Source organism: Carassius auratus, chromosome 15, assembly GCF_003368295.1.
Source record: "Carassius auratus strain Wakin chromosome 15, ASM336829v1, whole genome shotgun sequence".
Lineage (NCBI taxonomy): Eukaryota > Metazoa > Chordata > Actinopteri > Cypriniformes > Cyprinidae > Carassius > Carassius auratus.
Window position 1 is genome coordinate 15,973,613 of NC_039257.1, and position 17,354 is coordinate 15,990,966.

General features: G+C 41.2%; 1 protein-coding gene across 2 annotated transcripts in view; it reads right to left on the reverse strand.

The window, feature by feature from the left end:
• The window catches only part of LOC113115249 (LHFPL tetraspan subfamily member 6 protein), a 129,649-nt gene that overhangs the window by 16,301 nt on the left and 95,994 nt on the right, over positions 1-17,354 (reverse strand). For both annotated transcript variants that reach the window (XM_026282688.1, XM_026282687.1), the window contains exon 3: positions 1,473-1,571. In XM_026282688.1, the coding sequence (XP_026138473.1) occupies positions 1,473-1,571 (99 nt within the window). The remainder of the gene's footprint in view (positions 1-1,472; positions 1,572-17,354) is intronic.

Consider the following 17,354-nt stretch of genomic DNA (forward strand, 5'->3'; position numbering starts at 1 on the left):
GTCGGGTCCGGGGTCGACGGGTCTCGGGTGCACTGTGAAGACCTCTATCAGTCACACACCTGACTGAATGGCTCATTATGCAGCTCATTATGCGGGCCTTTTTCTTCGCAGGTGTAAATCACAATGATATTCATGATAGCTGGATAGTCCCCAGCAACAATAAAGGCTTCTTCTGGGTGCAAATTTTGTAATTTGCTAATAGCAGCCCAAAATTCTTTCATAGCCACATTAGAATTAGTGTCCATCGGTACATAAACTGCAGCAGCAACAATGCAAGTAAACTCACGTGGTAGATAGAATGACCTGCACTTTATAATCAGGAACTCCAGATCAGTAGAGCAGTAGGTATCAACAATAACAGAGTCTTGTGTACCATGATTTGTTTACATAAAGACATACTCCACCACCCTTGTTTCGAAAGGATGATCTAAAACTATGTTGGAACACTTTGTTGTTGTCCAAAAGTCACTGTTTACTATAGATGTAGTTTCCATAACTGAATCGAGCGAACACAAAGGAAATAACCAGGTAAATGAACACTATTTTCCGAAATCTGGTAAGATGCTAAGCCTTGCGATGTGTTCATGCCGCCATCTTGGTCTATATCACATGTCACATGCTGTGGCAGCCACTTTCTGTCCATGTACTTCGGATTTGTGCACTCAGAAAATGCTATATCAGAAGTTTTAACTAATATGGTTTAAAACGCATGATTTCAGCGGGGTAAACATGATAATCAGAACCAAAAAAGATGTCTTTGGCAGGTCTGAGCTGTAAAGACACAGCTCTATTCTGGAAAAGGGGGCAGGGAGCAGCAACTCATTTGCATTTAAAGTTTGTGCCTCAACTCAAAATAGGCATTTTCAAAATGATAAGATAAATGATCTGTAGGGTATTTTGACCTGAAACTTTACAGACATATTCTGGGGACACCAAAGACTTACATTACATAATTAAAAAATGGGGCATAATATTTCACCTAAAACATAATTTAATTCTTTAATGTTTTATGGAACTGTTTTGTTATTGTGTAACTGTGGTGCTTTATTTTATATTACATTTAAAATTAATATATTTAAAATCTACTAAACTGCTACTTCATCATTACAAAAGTGTAATTACAAATAAAACTAAAACAAGACATACAAGTAAAATGCATTACAGTACATTTTCATTTATTATAAATGATTGTCGGTATACATTTTAACCATATTTAACCAAAGACAAATAATTATGAAATTACATAAAAATATGTACTGCTGAATTACATAAAAATATTTTCATTGTCTGAAAATGTCACATTCAGTTTGCATTTAAGTACTATTCTTTTAAAAGTGTTCAGTTTTAAAAGTATGCTGGAAAGTGTACTTTTTATTTTAATTTTTTTATTGTTTAATGCTGTCACTGTGTAATTAATGCAGATGTTTGAAGATGTATGAAAACTTCAGAATGTAGGTGACATGAGGATGTACCAAGTTCAAACTGATCTGAGCTGTTGTTGCATGTCTGCCGGACCTCCTCACTGTCCCACCCTAGAGGATACAGAGCACATCCTGAACCGATGAGCAGACCTATAAAAACAGAAAGAGAACAAGACATGAATAACGTTGATCATGTACTGTATTATAGATTCAACACATGCGAAATGTTTTAGCTGTGTTTTATAAGAATAAGATTCCCAACCCTAAGTATTTTAACTATTTATTTTGTCTGTGTATGTGTGTGTGTGTGTTTAACTCAAATCACACAGTTTGTGTTATAAACATGAATGATATATCAAATCTGGCCTGTGCTTATATTTTTATATTTTATTTTTTAAGTAATCAGATAAATGCCATATAAAGGGATATGCTCATCAACCACCTTCAGTGCTGGGGTTTACAATCAGCTTCCAAAGGGCTGTCTGCAACAATGATTGCTGAAGTGAGAACTCCCTCTACCACACACTTCTATGCTTATAAATGGAAAGTCTTTGAGAGCTGGTGCACCTTAACAGAGAAGGACACAGTTGTTTGCTCAATTCCAGTTATCTTGTCCTTCTTACAGGAGTGCTCAAAGTGGGCATGGCCAAACAAACCATCTGGTAATCAGATTTCTATGTGGTACGAGATGGCTTAACCCTCCTCACCCATCTACTATCCCCACTTGGGGCATAGCTTTGGTTCTAAAAGCTTTGGCATGTCCTCCCTCATCACTCCCTTCTAGAATCCTGTTCATACAGCTAAGCTAGTCTTATGGTACATGTTGTAATCACCTGCTTTGTTATCATGCTGTGCTTCGCTGACTCTTTTTGAGTCACTTTGGATGAATCACTATATCAGTGTTGTTAAATCAAGAACAGTTGCAATCAGATCAGTTCAATTTGCAAATGGATTATTCAATGTTAATTTTTAACTGTTTCAACAGGTTCATGAAAAATAATCAGTTCTTTCACAAATTGGAGAGGGTCTCATAGGAGGTGGTGATTTTTTCTGCTCAAAATAAAGTGGAATGTTTTTTTTTTAATTAAATGCGTAAAAAGTGGGATATTATGCATCCATTATGCGCATACATTTAGTTCTAACACCTAATGAAATTAAATTAAGGAAAAACACTGTCCGCAACTGATATTTGCAAGTATGATGGAGCTTTTCATAAAGTATTTTATTCCCATTCGCCAGCAAGAGAGAGAGAGAGAGAGATGTCAAATATGCATTTTTTAATCCAAAAATGAGGTCACTAACAATTAAAGCTTCTTAGTGACAAAAAATAAATAAATAAATAAATAATAATAATAATAAACCCTCCATAGAATAAAAATGGATGAGATCAGTTGAATCCTTGCTAAAACTAGTGGGCAGCGGCCAGATCCCCTGTGCCACATAGAGATAGTGTGCCTTTTTCCAGATTGCCATAGATGGGGGTCTTAACACAATCTCCCTTCACACTCCAACTGCTGTCTCCAGATAGATACATAAGTCCTTGGGTAAGGGGCTTTTCTATCACATTAGCCTAATCCTTTCCAATTTTTCCCTCATCAGTTTTAGTGGGACCGGAGAGAGAGAGGGATAGGTACTGTGAAGCTCGATGATTAACCCCTGTCACACTAGTCAGACTTACTGACAGGAATTAGGTTAACATAAACACTGCTATACACAGTTTGAGCAAGGTGGGAGATGTCCTTACAGACACACACACACACACAAAGACACGCAAATTTAGGAGTTTGTCAAAAAAAAAATGCAGAAGAATGACGAGGCAGCATAAACAAGACAAGACAATAGGTGTACCTCAAACAAAAGTCTGCATCCTAGTGAGGACTGTGCATGCTGCATGGTTACGTCAACGTATCACAAACTAAAATTTCATTAAAACTAAAACAGAGTTGAAAATAGCAATTGCAGCCACAGATTCAATCTGCAGTCCGTAACTTTTTAGTGTTCAAAATTTACAAAATTAATATAGCACACAATGAATTCATTTTCCAAACCATGTTTTTGGCTCGTCCTGAAAAAATATAGTACACCTTTAATAAGTGTTAAATTCTGACTATTTTAGTAGGTACTGCTGCGTAGTTGCCCAGTACCTGTGTGATTCATCATAGACATAAACAGAGAGAAGTGACTCCGACTACAGTGTTCTTCTGCAAGACACAAACAGTTCTGATTATTTACCGCTAGAGCTCCAAAAGTTACGGACTGCAGCTTTAAGAAGCAAAAGAACACTGAGACTTAGGCAAGAATGCTGCCCGTATACCAATATACTTCAAAACCAATCAGACCACATTAGTAACCACCAAAAACATTGTACAGCATTAAATAAGTGGAAAGCACTGAAACGTAAAAATACTACTTTTTTTCCCCCAATAAACAAACAAAATCATTCAAAAGAATCAGTGTCACAAAAATTTTTAGTACTGCAGAAATTTTACATTTTTGCGTATATTTAATTTTTGCTGCAGCAGTGGCACAAATGTGTTTGCCAACAGCCCAGCCATGTTGTGACACTAATGTATTCCTGCTGAATATTAAACAAAATCATAAATTCTCTTTCATGTCATCAGTAATGTCAAGAGATAAAGAGGCGTGTAATCAGCTAGAAATGCCCCGCAGCACTCAAAAGTTAAAACAAAAGGGGTACAGCCTCCTCCATCCTAAAAAATTAAAGGAATGCAGCATGAGAGATTTTTTTGGTCTTTATTAATCATAAAGTTGGTGCTGTCCTCATTTTAGCACTGAGAGACTTATAACACTAATGCTGGTAATTAGCATAGTGATAAAATTGTATTTCTGTTATCCATCCTTCATTTAGTTATGGACATTTAAATTTTAGCTGTTCGTAGCATAAAGCTTGTTAAAGGTTAAAAAGTGGATGAAAAATGAAATTATTGTTGTTGAACATTTGGTACATTCAGTAATTTTATTTTATTGTATTTTTTTTTACAAAAGATGATAAAGTAAAGCAGGTAGTATAGAAGAACAAAGGCTGTTCTTCTCATCCTGTTCCTCTTCTGGAGCAGGATGACAAAGAGAAATGGCCTATTGACCATAAGACCAAAGTGTTGCTTCTGGCTTTTATCTTTTAATTTTTCCCCATTGTTCACACACTTTGTTTGCCAAAGAATTCAGTCAGTAATATTCCTTCACCACAAAAATGTAAATGATGCATATTACTCTCAAGACTGCAGTGTATTTCCTTAAATGTCTATTGGACTGAGTGGACAGAGCTTGGAGAATCAATTCTTGTTTCCAACTCAGTTTCAAGTAAATTAACCAACCAGCTGGACACCTGAATCTGCATCAGTATAACTATATCCAATCCCACCGCAAGGCTTGTGTTTTAAAACTAGCATCCACCATATAAAGTCTGTCATTTTTCCATTTTATTTGATTGCATTTCATGAAGTGTTTTTCCCCCTGAAGTTTAATCCCATCCTCCACACTTACTATGTGGGTTACTTGAAGACTGAGATGGGAAGAGCAGGGACAGAGGGTGGGTGGAGATTACCAAGAATGGAAACAAGCAACTTTATTGATGTGCCAAGAAACCACAGGGAGGTGGATGTTCTGAGAACCAGCTAGGAGAAGCACTTCTTCACAGGCCTCCAAAGTTGCTCTCCAAAAACTGGGCTATGATATGTCTTTTGTCTTTGTTTCCTGTTACATCAAACTTTGTGACCTCTTTATGTCTGTTTTTCTACTTCAATGATAGACACAAACAAAAACCCTGCAAAAGCATTGATGATACACCTCACGTCAGTGTCCCAGATGTGCATGCAATTACTTGTTTGAGGTGGAAAGTGGCAAGTTCTAAACCACCATAAACATGTTGTAATGAATTCCATCTATTTCAGAGAGGTTTTAACATGTGTAGCCTATCTGACCCGACCAGACAAATTAAAGAGTCGATCAGGACTGTGGTTGGAACATGAGCTAAATTCCTCAGGAAGGCAACAGGAGGTCATAAATCATTCTGTGCCACAAGTCTGAAGCAAGATAACCAAACAATTCTTTCACAGAACAGCTTTTAACAATAACACCACTAGAACAATTATTGACTATTTCAATTCGGAGAAGAGATTGTCAAATTTGGGGCAAGTAATTGAGATGCAACGCCGGACATCACATGTAAACCCATGAGAGTATTACAAAAGATCCTTTGATTGACTTCCCCCATCTAGCAGAACCAGACTTAAATTCCTAAGGGGACCTTTCAACCTCTGGTCTTCACAGAAATCTTTATGTCAGAGAATGTCTTTTCTAGATATAAATGGACCAAAATGACCTCAAAATGACTTATAAATGAATATCAGTCCATCGCTTAACTCCATAATAATTTATACGTAACTCACACATTTAACTATCATGTTATAATCAATTACTGTGTATGTCTTTTAATAACTATTGGATAGCTTAAGGATTAATATCCATGTTTAGTATGTTTGTGCTTCAATCTGCTTGCTTGAGACATTCCTGACCATCAGTTATTTGTCAAATGTATCCTATTCTTGTTATAGGAATCATGTCCAAAATTATACCCTGCAAGAGCAGGAAAATTCGGACCATGTGCTTGATAAGATAACATGATTTATGATACCCCCGCGCCAAGACAATATCTGATTGGTCAAGACAACATTTGAGGTGTGGCCAACAGGCCAGTTTAAATACTTAGGACACCATAAAATCTTGCTTTTGGCTTTTTAGCTTTTGCTACCAGTCATCCCAGCTTTTAGTATGCTTTTAGTTTGCTTTTAGCTTGTAGCTTTGCTTCCTAGCTTTAGCTTTTAGCCATGCTTTTAGTCATCACTGCTAGCTGTTCTTTGAGCGCGGTTACAGCATGCTTCGGCCTGCACGCCTGCTGCTACTTATCCACGATGAAAAGAAACACCACCTAGTCTCGTCAAACTTTACTTCTTTTCTTTTCCATTTGAGAGTTTCGTGTTCTGAGTTACGTTTTGTAACGCCGTGTCTCCGAGTCTGACCTCGAGTGCCCGTTCAACTTCAACCAGCCCACACAACTCCACGTCTTCAGCCAACGCCCAACCACGGGCTTCCCAAGATGTCCCTTCGGCATCTACTGAACTTCCAGTCAATCAGAGACATCGGGAAACCCCCTTTCAACACAACTTTACACAGGAGACCCAATAAGTACCTCCAGACTCTGATCTATACTGGTGTATCTAATATAATTTTAACCTCATTGAGGAACTCAATGCAAGGGTTAATTAAGTGACTGATGGTTGTTCATGTCTATACAATTTCACATATTGCTGTAAACTTGGGATTCCACATTTTCATTCTCTTGAACTAATTCTTCCCTACCTTTATATCTTCCTGCAACTTCTACAAATGTGTGAGTGTGTGTGCTTATGTGATAGATTAGTTTATACATCTTAGATTTATCTAATAAAGCCTTATTCATATTGAAAGGAGAATAATCTTGTTTTTTGTGCTTACAAGTTAATGTCTTAAACTGCCGATCTTGTTACTGTGCTAATTGATATTGTTTTCACTATACTTTAGGGTAACACTTTAGAATAAGGTTCCATTAGTTAATGTTAGTTAATGTATTAATTAACATGAACAAACAATGAATAATAAATTTATTACTGTATTTATTCATCTTTCTTAATGTTAGTTAATGAAAATACAGTTATTCATTGTTAGTTCATGGTAATTCACAGTGCATTAACTAATGTTAACAAGCACAACTTTTGATTTAAATAATGCATTAGTAAATGTTGAAATTAACATGAACTAAGACTTATAAATGCTGTAGAAGGATTGTTCTTGCTTAGTTCATGTTAATTAATACATTAACTAACATTAACTAATGGAACCTTATTCTAAAGTGTTACCTACTTTGGATATTAATATCCAGCGCAGATTTGATGTTAAACGGCTCGTTCAGTGAATCGCAGGGCATCTCAGTGATCAGTCGTGAAACAGTGATTCTATTCAAATAAAATCTTAAATGATTCCCTTTGAGCTAAATTGACCTGTTTCCCTTACACATGCAACAAGAAGGGTTTTGGTCTTTAGAAGCACCCTTGTCATGGAAAAGGAAAATTTAGTTACTACGAAAATCTACAGCTCTGTTCTACAGCTCTGTTTCAGTGTTGCTGATGGTTATTCTGGAGAATCTCGTATACACTTGCTACACTTTATTGTACACAAATGATCTCCATGTCTGTCATTATAATGTGTAATTTTATTAATATATTACATAAACAGAATATTGAGGTACTTTTCTGTGTCCTACAATCTTATATTACATCTTTCCAGTGTGTAGCACAACTGATGGCATGGTAGCTGGGCTTTGCTAGGTCATGATATGAGCATTGAGGAGCTAGGCTGCACTGCATGAGGTATTGCATGTTTTGCTCGCTGCCCCTCTTGCACTTGCTGGTTAGTGAAAGACCCCAAGCATGTAGCATTTTTAGGTATTTTGCATTCCATTGTTACCACTGGCTAGACACTAAACAGGGATGATTTATTGAGGTATGTATGATGTAGTGTTATATACAACAGAAGAAACACGACAGTTTAAATCAATAAAACAATTAATCAGTAATACCTGATTATGACTGGTCAGTTGTTGCATTCTGCAGTCAAATATATTTGTATATTAACTGCTAAACTGTATAATTGTCTGTAGCACCAGGAAACCAAAATACCTGTAGCAGTGCTAGTTTAAAGTCTCTCATTTTACTCACAATAGAATTAAAAAATATATATTTTAATTTCATGTCCATTTCTTTCTTTAGTAATTAACCATTTTTGGGATGAAGTGGTATAAAGAGTCTCTTAGGGACTCTGCTTATGACCTTATCTTAGCAATTTTCATAATTAGTGCAATTCATGATATGGCAAAAAAATGTTAGTAGAAATTTTAAAGAGCAAAAATGTCCTTTGAACACTGTAACTTATTTAACTATTTTTAACTTTTTGTTCTTTTAATAATTGGCAAGATTAGTTTTTTGTAATTGTCTGCAGCAGGAAGGGGCAGCTAAAGTCCAGGGTGCGGAGCACAGGCGAGGACGTGAGTGCCACTTTGACCTGGGCGAAGGCCTCTTCCGCCGACAGAGTCCAGCATACTTTCTCCGGCTGCCACTTCCTGGTCAGGTCTGTCAGAGGGGCAGCTAAAGAGGAGAAGTTGGGGATAAAATATCGGTAGTAACCCGCCAACCCCAAGAAGGCACGTACCTGGCTTTTTGTCCGGGGCCTCGGGGCGGAGTGAACAGCCTCTACCTTCTTCACGATGGGGCTGGCTCAATTACCCCCAACTTCAGCATTTGTTGGATCTCCTCCTTGATAGCCTGCCAATGAGCTTCCTGGACACGATAGGGCCGTTGCCTGACGATGATCCCTGGGGCTGTCTGGATGTCGTGCTGGAGCACGTTGGTCTGTCCGGGCTGGGGAGAGAACACATCCTGGAACTGACTGACCAGGTGCTGTAGCTCCGTCTTCTGGGCCATGAAGAGATGGGGGTTAGTGTCCACCACGACGGGTTGCTGTGAGGCTTAAGGTCGCCACTTGGTCCCGGGTCCCCACCCACTTCTTCAGGAGGTTAATATGTTATTCAATGATGAACTGCTTTTAACTATCATTTTGCATTATTGACACACTGTTTTCCTAAGGAATGTTGTTCAGTTGCTTTGACGCAATGTATTTTGTTTAAAGCGCTATATAAATAAAGGTGACTTGACTTGACAGCATCCGCCAGCTCGATCACCTCCACAAGTTCCAGGATGTTGCTCGGTTTCCTCATACCGACGGCTTGACGGTGGGCGCGAGGTAGTGTGCGGAGGAGGCGATCGACCAACACTCGTTCCGCTACCTGTGTTGGGGTGGGGTCTCCCTCCAGTGCTGGGCGATGCGGCCGAGTTCGGCTGCCTGGGCACGGGCTGGTACCCGGGGCTTGTACTTCCATTCCTGGAACTGCTGTGCGGCGCAGACAGGGGAGAGGCTGAGCCTCGCCAGGATCTCTCGCTTGACTTCGGCATAGTTGTCGGCGACCGTCAAGGGGAGCGAAAAGTAAGCCCTTTGTGCTTCGCCCGTGAGGAGGGGTGCCAGCGCACGTGCCCATTCCTCCTCGGACCATTCCTCACGGTGGGCGGTGTTCTCGAACACCTGTAGGAAGGCCTCCACATAGTCATCGGCTGTCATCTTTGGTAACAGGCGGGTGGCTTGTGCCCAAGGTTGCTCTTCGGTGCAAACCCAAAGCGAAAGTGGGTGTCCAGACGTGCTCCAAGGTGAGTGGGCTGTCGGTCACTCGCTGCTTTGTGAGGAGAAACGAGAGAAGGATTAGACCAGCGTTTCATTCGGCTCGAGAGCGAATTGTGAGTGCAGCGTGTGCTGCTTAAAAGTGCGCAGGCTGATGGGGAGCAGCTGTGACCGATCAGCCGGTGATGAGGACGTGCAGGTGTTCTGCGTTGATTGCCAGGACGATTCTGATTCCTCCGAGGACGCTCGTCACAATATACAATATATATATATTAGGGGTGTAACGGTTCACAAAATTCACGGTTCGGTTCGATACAATACACTGATGTCACGGTTCGGTTCGGTTCGGTACGTTTTAGATACAGCAAAATGTAAAAACATCTCAACTTTTCAGAATGCCGCAAGCGCACCGCGGGTCATGTGACAAGAACTAACCAATCAGCTTCATCCTTTCCCGTAACAACGTTGAAAACTGAGCCAAGATGAAGGAACAGCTGATCATAGTTGTATATGGATTGCAATTTTGAAATAAATTTAGTAGCAGAGCTACTGCAAGTGATTTTTAGAGCTGCAAATCCATTTATCCTTCGCTGAAATTTCCGCGTCTCATGGAGAGAGCACGTCATTGTTGCTTAGCAAAGACAGACGCCTCATGAGCGCTTCTGCCCGAGCGCTTTGGAAAGGAGGAGAAAGACGCGCTTAGCGTTTTCCATGCGTTTTTAGGCGCGATATGTGAACGGCCTCTAAGGCGCTCGCTCACTCAGTACGCGCTGAAGGCTCGTTGCAAAATGTCTAATGCATTTAACAGACCAGAAATATAAGATCCTAAAATAACCAACAGGTCTAGTGTTTGGGTGCACTTTGGATTCCCTGTAAGCTATAATACCGGTGTGCTGCAGGGATAGTTTGTTGCGTGCATGTTTCTCCTTTTTTTCGTCTTTTCCCAGATACTGACACAATAAGGTGATGTCAGCGTAAATGAGTTGACATGTTTCAAGTATTCCCGCTGGTGTTTTTTTTTTTTTTTTTGTATTCCCGCTGGTGTACCCTGTCATGTTGCAGATGCGACATACCGTTGTTTTTTTATCCACCACTCTCTTGCCATCACCATTATAGCTTAAAGGGAATCCAAAGTGCACCCAAACACCAGACCTGTTGGTTACTGGAGGATCTTCTTTTTCTGGTCTGTTAAACGCATTGGCCATTTTGCAACGAGCCTTCAGCGCGTACTGAGTGAGCGAGCGCCTGACTGAGTAGTACCCTAACATAAACATATAAGTTGGTGTTTTTTTCTTCTTCGGGAGTGTCAGGGGCGTTGCCTGTTACGTCGTTTGGGTTATTGGGCTACCTTGTTGAACGCATATCATTATATTTCTCTTTTTTTTTTTTTTTTCAAATATAATTAGTCCAACGAACCGTTCGGTATACATAATGCGTACCGCGTACCGAACCGAAAGCGTCGTACCGAACGGTTCAATACGAATACGCATATCGTTACACCCCTAATATATATATATATATATATATATATATATATATATATATATATATATTAGTGGTGGGCCGTTATCGGTGTTAACGTGCTGTGTTAACACAAGACTCTTATCGGGCGATAAAAAAAATATCGCTGTTAATCTATTCTTAAAGTTGGCTTGAGAGTTGGGTCTATAGTAAGCAAGCTATGATGACTTTCACCTTTATATTTTATATAACCGACTGGCTGAGGCCAGCCTAAAAAGATGCTCAGGACAGTTGATGGGCCACTGCTGTGCATCGTCATGAAAGCTGATCTTTTTCACGTGTTTTTAAGCCGTACCGCTTGTCGAATTAAACATTAAAGCATCCAAACACAAGACACGGAAAAGCTGAACAGAGTAGCTGGTTCCTCGTGCGCTGTGTTAGGTGCGGAGAGAGAAAGCTGCGTTTCACGGACAGCGACACTGAACCGAGCTCTCTTCTGCTCCTCCTTGGCTCCCAAAGGAAGGGGAAGACCAGAGGACTCATAGGAGACGTTGATAGCCTCGACTATCCAATGACTTAGGGTCTGCTTAGAGGCAGGAATACCCTTTTTAGGAGGACCGTAGCAAACAAGCAATTGGTCTGATTTTCTCCACAGGGCAGTTCTGTGGACGTATGCGTCCAGTAGTGATGCGCGGGTCGGGGTTTTTTCCAACCCACGGGTCCCGCTTTTATGAAATTATTTGGTCCTCCCCAGCCCGCCCCGCAAATAAAGTAACATTTTTTGACCCGCCCCACCCCGCGCATCAGGGATATCACGGAAGTTACGTTGCTACTTAGACCTTCGTATCGTAACCTTATCAGGCTATAGATAATTGCACAATGATGGTTCGTTTGTGAACAAATCAGATGAACGAACCGTTCTCGTTTACGTAATACACTGACCATAGACAGTAAAAGACTCATTTCTCGTTCAATGAAGTTCCTCCAACAGTAGCGCGTGAGCGCGGCGCTCATAGCAGCGCATGCGCAGCTCGTGAACAGCTGTTTTTCATCCTGTCAAAAAGAGTTACTCAAGATGTGAAGGAGCATGTGACTTGTTGAATGTAGGGAACGAATATGATCTTCTCGTAGGTGAAAGAGTTGAACAAACTGATCATTTGTGAATGAAATGAATGAGAGTATACAGGGTCAGTCGGCCAAGCATGTAAATCTCGATCAGCAATCAGCAGATACAAAGCGCAGTTATTGGTGCACATACGTTTGTTTTTACGTTTGGAATACAGAACATAACTCCACGTTTAAGAATAAAAATGTACACCACTAAATTCCATGCAATATAAATGGATTTTTAAACATTTTGTTTTTAGTGACCTGCTCAACCTGCCCCGCAATAAAGTGCCAATTTCTTAACCCGCCCCAACCGGACCCTCAAGTTGGCCGTGGCCCGCGGGTTATGAGACGACCCGTGCAATACTAGCGTCCAGCACTCGAACTGGACACATACAGTTTAGCTTCTCCTGGTCTGGCTCCCGAAAGGGAGGAGGGCAGAAGGCCTACAGTACTATGGGTTGTGGCGTAACAGAGGAAACTTTAGGAACATAACCCACTCGAGGGTATAAAAATGCTTTGGCCATACCAGGGGCAAAGTCTATGTAGGTAGGGGCCACCGAGAGGGCCTGAAGGTCTCCAACTCTCTTTAGAGAAGTAATAGCCTGTAATAAGGCAGTCTTAAGGGTCAGATGTCTATCTGAGATATCATGAATCAGCTCAAATGGAGCTTTACAACCCCCCATCCTTCTTTGGAAATATGAAATACTGGCTGTAAAATCCTGACTCCCTGTCTAGAGGAGGGACCACCTCGATGGCCTCCTTCCTTAATAGGGTATTCACTTTTTGTTCCATCACCAGAGCCTGCTGGGGGCTGACTACTGTCGGTGTATCCCCATTAAATGTCGGCGGTGGATGGCTGAACTGAATGAGATAGCATCTTTCTACTGTGTGCAGGACCCATTGAGATACATTTGGCAGTAGTTTTCCACGCTGCTAACTAATGTACTAAGGGAATCAGTCTCTTGAGACTGACCTCTGGTGTAAGAGGCCCCCGAAGGGGTGACGAGCGTCTCAGCTCCGCTATGCTTTAAACTCTGGCAGGGTTGGCAGACCCACCTCCCGAGGGCACTGAGGTGAGACGGTCACCGTGTAATGATGTGCTCACCGCTCTACCCCAGTAGGGGCCGCCCTCTGTAGTCGTGAGCGAAATGTGTCATGACTTCTTGGCCGTGGACCTCCCAGCCTGAAGTACGGCTCCATCGGATTCGGATTAGGCTGAGAAGTCACTGGCCCAGAGCGTTGCTTCAGCCTCTAGTCCCGAAGCGCGGAACACGGGCGGGCCCAGCAGTCCCTCCAGTACATCTAACTTCACGAGTTAAATAACTGTAATTTTATTCCTCAGAATTTAATGCAATCAAACAATCAGACAAGTAAGCATGGTCTGGATTGTGATACAATACACATTGAAGTGATATATTGAACTTCTCGAAGTTAGATAACGGTCATTAGATTCCTCAGAATCTAATGCAATCCAACAATCAGACAAGTAAACATGGTCTAGATTGTGATAAAGTACACATTTAAGTGACATATTGACTTCTCAAAGTCATTACATTTCTCAGAATTTAATGTAATCAAACAATCAGACAAGTAAACACGGTCAGACGAGTAAACATGGACAAGTAAACACATTGAAGTGATAGAACTAACACCTCCTTTATAGAGGTTTGAAATCTTGGGATATGCGATGGCTAATATTATTCCATGCAGCTAGTCCCATTTGTAGTGTCCATTGTCAGCCCAGCAACACAGTTCAATAAATCCACTTCAGAAACTTTGTTGAAATAAAAGATGAAAATCTCCGGTTTTATTCCTTGGTTTCAAATTTACAAAAATGAAAATGTGAGCTGACTAATACACTTATTCTATAGTTGCTAATGAAAAAAAAGATTACTAATAAAAGTAACAAGAAGTTAGCAGGTAAGAAAACCGTTCGCTTCCACAGCTCTTAAGATCTGAATAACATAATGAGAATCAATGTAATATAGTTGGCCTTTTCTTAAAGAGGCAGTACACTATTTTACCAATATGTACCAAATCCTATAACAACATGAATTCTAAGATGCTTTTAACCTTTTAAGTAGTATTTAACATTTTAACCATTACATGAACTTCTAAATTAAATTATTTACCTTTTTAACACTAATTCTTATTCACATTACTATGAATTGTCCTTTGCCCTCTACATACCTGGCCCCTAATTGCCTTCTGTCCTAGAAGCAATTATAACTTTAAATGTCTTTCTTTTGAGTAAAACTCAGTTACAGTCCTTCTCATACTGCTTCCTGAAGTAAGCAGAGTTTAGTTATCGGCCTCTTAAGTTCATTCGTCTTTGTCTTGACTCAAACCTTGCAGACCACTCCATGCTTGTCCTCCATAGTCTTAACGATTCTTCCCATCATCCCCTGAGGGCTGATTCATCGACAATCAAGACTACATCTCCCGGGATGAAGCTCCGTGATGGATGGCTCCATTTCTGTCTCTTCTGGAGTTGAGGCAGATATTCCTTGGTCCAGCGCTTCCAGAATAGATAGCTCATATACTGGACTTGCCTGCATCTTTTACGCACGTAAGTATCATCCTTATGGAAGAGTCCTGGTGGTAAGTTGGGGTTAGTCTTGAGCAGGAGTAAGTGCTGTGGGGTATGAGTTTCCAGATCATTAATATCATTGGAAGGCATGGTAATAGGCCTACTATTCAGAATGGCTTCACATTCACAGAAGAACGTCTGAAGACCTTCCTCATCCAAGTTTTCTCTCAGTGTTCTCTCAGTGTTGCACCCATGATTTTCCTGATGGAGCGGATAATTCTCTCCCACACCCCTCCATGGTGGGATCCGGATGGTGGATTGAATAACCATCTGATGTCACATTGGAGCAAGCTGTTCTCGATTTGTGAAGTATTCCACTCCTTTATTGCCTTTCTGAGCTCATGATTAGCTCCAACAAAGTTGGTCCCATTATCAGATCTCATCTCTTTTACCTGACCTCTTCTTGCAATGAAGTGACGGAGAGCTTGAATAAAGGAGTCTGTTTCCAAAGATGTTGCCATTTCTATGTGGACCGCACGACATGCAAGGCAGGTAAATATCACCCCATATCTTTTTACAGATGATCTTCCAAGTTTAATGTTGAATGGCCCAAATATATCCACTCCAGTTGTGGTGAAGGGTGGTTCGTCTGGTACAACTCTGTTTCTTGGTAAGTCCGCCATCATTTGTGTGCCTGATGCACCATGTTGTCTTCGACAGACAGTACACCGTGACAGCATTCTTCTGATTGACGAGAGAGCATCGATAATCCAGTACTTTTGACGTACATGAGACAAGACATTATTACGTCCACTGTGTCCCAGCCACTCATGTGAATCCTGGAGAATCAGATCAGCCACACGATGGTTCTTAGGCAGGATTATCGGGTGCTTGGCTTCAGGCTGGCATGGATGCCCGACTGAGCCTCTCTCCAACACGAAGGATTCCCTCTTCAAGTTGTGGATTCAGTCTGAAGATTTGACTACTCTTTTTGATGGAGTCATTTCTACGAAGAGCAGATATCTCTTCTTGGAAACTACTTTGCTGACAATGGCTGATAATATCCGTCTCAGCTTGTCGCAGATTGTCCACAGTCAGGTAAGTCTGTTTGAGACTCTTTTTGTAGCTCAACATCTCCCTGTCCACCCATTGTTGATCACTGTACAATCCATTCATCTCCTTTCTCTTCCTTGACAGGTTTACCAGGGTTCCCTTGAGTCGTGTGAGCCACGCCAAAGCCTTCTTGAGGTGTATCCATGAAGAATACTATCCAATTAGTTGTTGCATTGCATCAGTGCTTTCTTCTGCTGTTGTAGCATTGACAAGTATGCCTTTCTTGACCTCAGGATCTTCAGTCGTGAGCTCTTCTAGGTAATCATGATTGTCTGGCAATTCCCTTTCAGGTTTACTGAGGAAGACAGGCCCTGCAATCCAAACGTCGTTCTTCATGAAGACACTCAACCTTTGTCCCCTGGAGGCGCAATCAGCAGGATTCAACTGAGTGTTGACGTAGCTCCATTGCTGCACTTTTGATGCTTGCAAGATTATGGCAATCCTGTTCACCACAAATGTCTTAAATCTGATGTTCTCATTTGCTAAGTACTTGAGTACGGCAGTACTGTCCGTCCAAAACCTGGAATCTGACAGTGGCAACTGTAGTTCTTTTTTCAGCATGACATCCACCTTCACAGCTAAGGCAGCCGCCGTCAGCTCCATCCGCGGGATAGTTGGTGGTTTGAGAGGGGCAACCCTTGCCTTTCCCAAGACAAATGAGCAGAGTATTTGATTGTTACTGTTCTTCTGGACTAAGTAAGTAACAGTACCGTAGCCTGTTTCGCACGCGTCACAAAAGTGATGCAACTGAGCTTGCACTGTTTTCCCAAACTCAGGCGTCTTAAAGCACCGATCCACTCCAAAGTCAGTAAGCTGTTGGAGTTCTTCAGTCCACTCTGTCCATTGTTGTGCGAAATGATCTGGCACAGTGTCATCCCAGCCTGTTCTTAGTCTACACAATTCTTGCAGGATGTTTCTAGCAGGCAGTATGACTGGCGACAACATTCCCAGTGGGTTGTAGACTGAACTCATCGTAGACAGGATTCCTCTCCTGGTGAGAGGCTTCTGCTCTATATGCACATGGAACTTGAACTGATCTGACCGGATACACCACTGTACTCCCAAAGCTCTCTTGATGGTGAGTGAATCCAGGTCAAGATCGAGATCTTTGACTTCTGTTTCCCGGTACTCAAGTGGAATGTTTAACAACACATTTCGATTGTTCGTTGTCCATTTTGTCAGTCTAAAGCCTCCCATTTGACAGATAGCCTTCAAGTCTTGTAGTAGTCTAACTGCTTCTTGTTCAGTGGCAACTGATCTCAAACAATCGTCTATATAAAAATTATTTAAGACTATATCCACAACTGCTGCACCAAACATGTTCTTGTTGTCCTCGGCACACCTTCTCAACGCATAACTTGCGCAGCTTGGTGAGGAGGTGGCTCCAAACAAGTGTACCTCCATTCTGTACTCTTGCAGCTCTTTTGAGGTGTCGC